Source organism: Triticum urartu, chromosome 5A, assembly GCF_056163025.1.
Source record: "Triticum urartu cultivar PI428250 chromosome 5A, HENAU_Tu73, whole genome shotgun sequence".
In the NCBI taxonomy this organism is placed as follows: Eukaryota; Viridiplantae; Streptophyta; class Magnoliopsida; order Poales; family Poaceae; genus Triticum; species Triticum urartu.
The window spans coordinates 125,045,229-125,052,647 of record NC_141877.1 but is presented as its reverse complement, the minus strand read 5'-3'; the positions used below and the strand labels follow the sequence as shown (position 1 = coordinate 125,052,647).

At 41.2% G+C, this 7,419-nt stretch overlaps 1 protein-coding gene across 8 annotated transcripts; it reads left to right on the top strand.

Moving 5' to 3' along the window:
- Positions 1 to 516: 516 nt before the first annotated feature.
- Positions 517 to 7,138, top strand: LOC125508116 (disease resistance protein RGA5). Of its 8 annotated transcripts, none has more exons than XM_048672711.2 (7): positions 517 to 898; positions 1,015 to 1,046; positions 1,671 to 1,768; positions 2,435 to 2,512; positions 2,605 to 3,500; positions 3,707 to 5,755; positions 6,593 to 7,138. In XM_048672711.2, exons 5-6 carry the CDS (start codon positions 2,677 to 2,679, stop codon positions 5,733 to 5,735), a joined length of 2,853 nt encoding a protein of 950 aa, XP_048528668.2. In that variant the 5' UTR covers positions 517 to 898; positions 1,015 to 1,046; positions 1,671 to 1,768; positions 2,435 to 2,512; positions 2,605 to 2,676; the 3' UTR covers positions 5,736 to 5,755; positions 6,593 to 7,138. The 8 variants fall into 8 exon arrangements, with proteins under 8 accessions (XP_048528668.2, XP_048528667.2, XP_048528663.2 ...); XM_048672710.2 differs by having other exon boundaries at positions 1,637 to 1,768; XM_048672706.2 differs by having other exon boundaries at positions 517 to 1,046.
- The last annotated feature ends 281 nt before the right edge of the window (positions 7,139 to 7,419 follow it).

Below are 7,419 nucleotides of genomic sequence, written 5' to 3'. Positions count from 1 at the left end.
CTTTTCTTAAATTAATGGTCTTTTTTAAATTTTGTGAAATGTTTTCAATATTCGTGAACTTTTTTGAATACGCGAGCCTTTTCTTTTCTGAAAAAAATCTGAAAACAGTTCTAAAATTTATGAACTTTCAATTATTTGGAACCGCACAGCCACTAGTCCTTAGGAATTCTCAAGTTTCAACTGATAACTAGTACTCCCTCCGTTTCAAAATAAATGACTCAATTTTATATTAATTTTATATCAAAGTTAATATAAAATTGAGTCATCTATTTTAGAACGGAGGAAGTAATAGGTAGCCGTATTGGTTTGCCGAGCGGGTGTACTATGCATGTGGCGTAAGTTCGATTCGTTTTTTTTTTTTGAGGGTCCGCGTAAGTTCGATTCGTGGGAGCATAAACTTTCTTTTAGGATTTTGTTTTTCGCTGGCTTTGCGCGTTAGTGGGCCGGCCCAGCAAGGCGGCGCTGTATAGGAGCTCCCTCCATGGACCCCCCGGTATTATTAGTTTCTTTAGGGAAGGCCCAGTATAGTTAGCCCAACAGCCCAAGCATCTTCTTCCCCCTCTCTCTCCGGCGAACTTCTCCGACGACGGCGATGGCAACCTACGCCGCCCCCCTGCCTTGTGCCGTGCCGTTGCTCCCCGCTCCTATCCCGCTACCACTGCCTGTACATCTACTGCATCCGGCGAACTTCTACTGCCACAACGCCAGCAATTCGTGCCGCGTTCATCCTGCCTCTTCTTCTTATTATTTTTGTCACGGGGATCCCCTGATGTTTAACTGGCTGGGCAATCGGACCAAGACGATCTCCTTTCTTCGAGGATCCCTTATCTTGGAGATACATCGTATCCGTGGGAAGATCTACCTTCGGCGGCTCTGCTGACGGATCGTGCTTCCGGGGGTAACCTCAAAGAAATCGCATGCTCGATACACCGTCCCCTTCAGCTTAATTTGCCTTTTGTCATTCGGTCACTGATGCCTTTTCCCTTTTTGGATGGTTTTTACTGGCTGAGGTAGATGATTGGTGACTGATGATGCCGTGATATGAGGTAATGAATCTGCACACTTCTATTCTTTCCTGTGTGTTGAAATTCTCTCCTTTTGACAGTGACCGGTCTTCAGTTCTTCTTTGTGCAATTTGTTCTTCTCTTTCACATTCCTAGAAACTTCACTCGGCACAACAGCTCAGTTACTGAATCACTGTCTTGTTTAGCTTAATTTACCTTTTGGTTTCACCAATGAAGTGATTAGTTTTTAAAATAATTCTGATCGACCGAGGTAGCTGAAAATGGTGCCACATTTGCTTCTGGGAATGTGAATGGCGATCTGGAGTACAATCTTCTCTTCAGAGAAACATATTACGATCTTCTTACAAATGTGAATGGCGATGTCATGTTCCTCGAAGCTGAGTCTGACCTCCTAACAAATAGTCTTGGGTGTCCACACAAGAAATTTCCACTGCCTTTTGTTTTTGCTCAAGAAAATTTCCTAACCTTGTCCGCTTCCCAGTTTTATATTTGCTATGGTGGTTAGTGTGTGGAGTCGTGGACTAATGTAGCAAAGTCCATATTTGCACAACTGTGTTAATTTACTAATCTGGCATTGGCCGCTGAAGTAATCACATATTACCTCGTGGTAGGTGATCATTACTTATTTGCTCCTGTTATGGGCAGAGGAGCGCACGGAGGCGCATGTTGACAATATTTTCTCCAAGTAACTAGGGGAAGTTATCTGGTAAAGGGAAGATACTTCCTCCGCCCAGAAATCTAAGGTGCACATACTTCCCAAGAATTGTCTTTGATTAAGACTTTGTTCGACAACACGTCGATTACGTTATATAAATTCATATTGTTGGATTGAAAAACACTTTCCAGTTGTGTCGACTTTGTATCAAATCGGCGGTCAAAGTTAAACCTTCGAAATCATGTGCACATATGGTTAGGAAAGATTAATTTAAATATGATGATGGAGATATGGTTTAGTAGGAAAGTGGTAATTCTGTTCTTGGTGTTCAAGACGATTTTTGCCCACAAAAGGGACACACCATGTAGGCTTCATCAATTAAGCAATGAGAAGAATAAACTGTAGTAAAGATCTAATCACGGTCTCTGTCTTCATCCCTCTTACATCAGACACCATGGCTGGCCTACCTTCGCTCTTCAGAGCCATAATCCCAACCTTGTCAGGTTCACTGGTCTCGAGACCGGTACCATGTTTAGCATGTGAGGAAGAAACCTATTCCTTTTGTTTAGCTTTATTGCCCTGCCCTTTCTTTCATTTACTAGTTTAGGTGGATCTATGGTGATTTATATCTTTCCACTTGATATACTCCTAGATTATTGGAATGTTGATATCGTTATACGTTAATAGTCTTCTCATTTGGTGGCTTATGACTTCTTCTCTTGACTAAACGACTGACTTTGCAATCGTGGTGCAGGCAATTCACACTTCCTTTCCTTCTTGACAACTTGACTGCTTTTGAAATGTGCTTTGTACCATCTGTGCTTTTTATATGGTAAGATTCTGCGGGCACCTGACCTGCTCACTCGCTATGCCGTCTTCACTTGAGCAATCATTTTAATGTCTTGTTTATGCATACTTTGAAAGGTTATGCGTGTATAAAAGGCTTGAACCTTCAAAGTGGCAGGGACACAAAAACTTAAGCCCAGAGACAGGGTGATGGAGGCCACTGTATGTGCAACACATGGGGCCATGGGTTCTGTGCTACGGAAGCTGGGTGCTTTGCTCTCTGATGAATATAAACTTCTCACCAGTGTGAAGGGTGATATCATGTTCCTTAAAGCTGAGCTTGAGAGCATTCATGCTTTCCTGAAGAAGATATCCGAGTTTGAGGACCCTGATGAGCTGTCCAAGTGCTGGATTAAGGCAGTGCGGGAGCTGTCCTACGACATCGAGGGTGGCATTGACAGTTTCATGCTGTCCCTGGGTGCCGAGTCCAGCCGCAAATCCCGTGGCTGCAAGGGACTCCTGAGCAGGTGCATGGATTTAATGACAAATTCCAAGACACGCCATCGGATGGCCAAGAAAATCAAAGTTCTCAAACAAAGAGCTATTGAGGTTAGTAGTCGGCGTGTGAGGTACAAGGTTGATGATGTTTTCTCCAGGCTGAGTAGGACAAGCATAGATCCCCGCTTACCAGCATTTTTCACGGAGATGACGAGGCTCATTGGCATCGATGGCCCAAGGGATAAACTCATCAAGTTGCTAACAGAAGGGGAATGTTCAACGGCGCAGCAGCTAAAGGTGGTGTCCATTGTTGGATTTGGAGGCCTTGGAAAGACTACTCTCGCTAATCAAGTGTACCAGAAGCTCGAAGGGCAATTTGAATATCAAGCTTTCGTGTCGGTGTCCCAAAAACCTGATCTGAAGAAGATTTTGAGAAATATACTCTCTCAGATCTGCTGGCAAGAGTGCACCAGCAATGAAGCATGGGATGAGCAGCAACTCATCAACAAAATAAGACAGTTCCTCAAGCATAAAAGGTATGCAACCTTATTTACTCATGGCAATCTTATTTTGGTCTAATATGCATGTGGTGTCATCACTAATTTATTATACATTCGTATGAACTTTGTGTTAATGCTACATCAATTTCATCCATAGGATAATATATGTACGCTTTGCTTACTACTGCTTCACCGGTTGCAGCTTTAGGAATACATGTTTTAACTTGTAAAGTTTGTGATAGGTACTTCATAGTAATCGATGATATATGGGGCACACCAGTATGGAGAACAATCAAATGTGCTTTTCCTGAAAATAATTCATCCAGCAGAATACTTACAACAACGCGTATCATCACCGTAGCCAAGTATTGCAGCTCTCAGCACCATGATCGTGTGTATGAAATAAAGCCTCTTAGTGCAACTCACTCTAAGAGCTTATTTTTCAAACGAGCGTTTGGCTCTGAAGGTGGATGCCCTCTTCAACTGAGGGAAGTTTCAGATGAAATATTAAAAAAATGTGGTGGCGTGCCATTGGCGATCATTACAGTAGCTAGCTTATTGGCAAATAAAGCTAGTACCAAAGAAGAATGGCTGAGGATACGGAATTCTATTGGTTCAGCACTTGAAAAGGATTTAGACATGGAAGAGATGAAAAAAATATTGTTCCTTAGTTACAATGATCTCCCCTACCATTTGAAGACATGTTTGCTATATCTAAGTATATTCCCTGAAGATTATGAGATCAAGAGGGATCGGCTGGTAAGGAGATGGATTGCTGAAGGTTTCATCAATCCAGCAGGTGGACAGGATCTGGAGGAAGTAGGAGAAGGCTATTTCATTGAGCTGATCAACAGAAGCTTGATTGAACCAGTTGAAATCCAGTATGATGGTCGAGCTGATGCTTGCCGTGTCCATGATATGATTCTTGACCTAATAATATCCAAGTCAATTGAAGAAAATTTTGTGACATTTTCTGGTGATAAAAAACTCAACTCATTGCCGTATGATAAGGTTCGTCGACTATCCCTGAACTATCATGCTCAAGAACATATTATGGTACCATCAAACATGATTGTCTCTCATGTTCGATCCCTCACTATCTTTGGATGTGCTGAAGCTGAACATATGCTTTCTCTTTCAAAGTTTCATTCCGTAAGAGTGCTGGATCTAGAAAATAGAGAGGTTTTGGAACACAATTATCTTAAACACATAAGCAGGCTTTCTCAGCTGAAGTATCTGCGACTCGATGTAAGAAGAATCACCGCACTTCCTGAACAATTAGGAGAGTTGCAGAATTTACAGACCTTAGACTTAAGATGGACATGGGTAAAAAAGTTGCCAGTGAATATTGTTCAACTACAGAAGCTGGCATGTTTATTGGTTAATTGTACAGAGTTACCTGAAAGGATTGGGAATATGCAAGCTCTTCGGGAACTATCAGAGGTTGAGATCAATCAGAACACCTCTCCGTCTTCTTTGCAGGAGTTGGGCACACTGACCAAACTAAGGATACTTGGTCTGAACCTGAATTGGCACATAAGTAATACAAATGGTGGCATGAAAGCTTATACAGATAACTTGGTCATGTCCCTCTGCAAACTAGGCATGCTCAACCTTCGAACCATACAAATTCAAAGCTACAATTTCTGTTCCCTTGATTTCTTACTTGACTCTTGGTTTCCTCCTCCTCGTCTGCTACAGAGATTTGAGATCTCTACAGAATACTATTTCCCCAGAATCCCAAAGTGGGTAGCCTCACTTGACCACCTCTCTTACCTAGGCATCTACGTTGATCCAGTGGATGAGGAAACATTCCGAATCCTTGGGGACCTTCCATCTCTATTATTTCTCTGGATATCTTCAAGAACAGCAAGGCCTAAAGAAAGGCTCATAATCAGCAGCAATGGATTCCGATTCCTGAAGGAATTCTACTTCACTTGCTGGGACAGCGGGACAGGGCTGGTATTTGAAGCAGGAGCCATGCCTGAACTTGAGAAGCTCCGGGTTCCATTTAATGCGCATGATGTGTTCCCTTTGAGTGGTGGTCTTGATTTCGGCATACAGAACCTCTATTCGCTCAAGCATCTCCACGTTGAGATAGTTTGTTATAGCGCGAAGGTTAGGGAGGTGGAGGCCTTGGAGGATGCCGTCAAGAATGCAGCTGGCTGTCTTTCAGATGAGCTCACTCTTGAAATGAGTAGATGGGATGAAGAGGAAATTGTTAAGGATGGGGATCATAAACTGGCAGAGGAGGTTGATTCCGACAATTGAGTGCATAACACATCACCGAGGTACTATTCATTCTCGTAGGCCACAACTGCTGTATATTTCAGATATATTACTGTTTGGGGCACTTAGAGGGGTAGAGACTGGAGTAGGCATGTAGGATGGGCATGGAAACCACATACAATTTGTGTTCTAAAATTTTGGATATACTAGGTGATTTCCCCGCGCGTTGCTGCGGAAATTTAAAGATTGATTTTGGATGAATTATGTATGAACGAATGACCTAGATCATGAGGTTTGCCACTGTTTGTTCTCCCCTTCTATCAATGGAATGATACGCTCCGCGCATATTCGCGAAAAGAAAAAAAGCTATTACTTTTGGAAGTAATTGTGTGTGGAAAAAGTATGCAAGTACGCTGGACCATTGGAGTTGCAACAATTATATGGACTGCTTCTATAGGAAAATGTGAGCAAATACAGATTGATTCTTTGTTAATTGATATTGCATATTCAGTGCAATTTTTGTTCATTGAGAAACCAGATCGGTTGCTGCTACTTGCGCATCATATGCATCTTTTTTTCTTCTTCTGAGAAACCTCATCATATGTATTTCTTCCCACTTCCTGAGTGGTGCAAGGATTGTCCACAATCAGACAGTTTAGTAAACTATATCATGGTTTTGCTCTGGTGTTGGTGCTACTATCAGTATTTTGTCTTCCCATTTGTTCAGTGTCCACAAACATTTTTCCACCACTTGATGTTACATTCTGCTACTGCTAATTTATAAGCAGGATCTTATCATTACTAGTTGATTCATAGTAAAATTTCATCTTTCTCAGTTTGCCAGTTATTCCTGGTATTTTTAGGAAAAAAAATCTCACTTAGCCTAGTTTCATCTGCAGGGTTCACGAAGGGTATTCATTCTGAGACGCTGAAACTCGCTGCCCCGGTGCCATGATTAGCTGAGTACTCCATGGGAGTGTGGACTGCTCTTACCAATGTTTTATATTTTGGTCGTTGAAGATTTTTCATGTTGGGAATGATCGACTGTGGCAACTAAATACTCGAAGACCCCATTTGGAACTCTGGAAGTTGCTCCTACATCTGCTGGAAAATGGACCAATTGATGCGAAACAGAAATGGCATGTGATTTCAGTTCTGTTCTTTTGGTAGGAATGGGTTGGCGGAAACCCTTTCCGTCTTCCAGTTCCACCTCATATATCTTATGTAATTTTTTGTTGATTAACGCATGCTAGAGTTTTTTTTTTTTCCGAAACGGAGACAAAAGATTTGCCTCATCTATTAAATGAGAAGGATAGAGTTTTGGAGTGTTACACATGCTAGAGTTTGAACATGATAACTTTGGTCTTGTAACAGCCTTGTTGTTTCCGAGACTTTATTGACTACAATTTTTTACTTGTCCAGTGGAAATTATTAATTACATGACATATACACACCTCTTGATGATTGTATGCAACCCAATAACTGGAAATTGCAGTGAAATATTCTACGGATCAATAATTCTATTTGTGTTTCTTTCTAGGCTACTCTCTGGGAAAAGCTAGAACCATAGAAAAACAATTGCCTGCTAACAGGGATGTTTTTTTTTGTCAGGGATGTTTTTTTAGTGAACAAGCAACCTAATTTTATCATTTTTAAAATCATTTTAATTTTAAATTATTAATATTTAAAATTAAATTGATTTTAAAAATGATAAAATTATTAATAT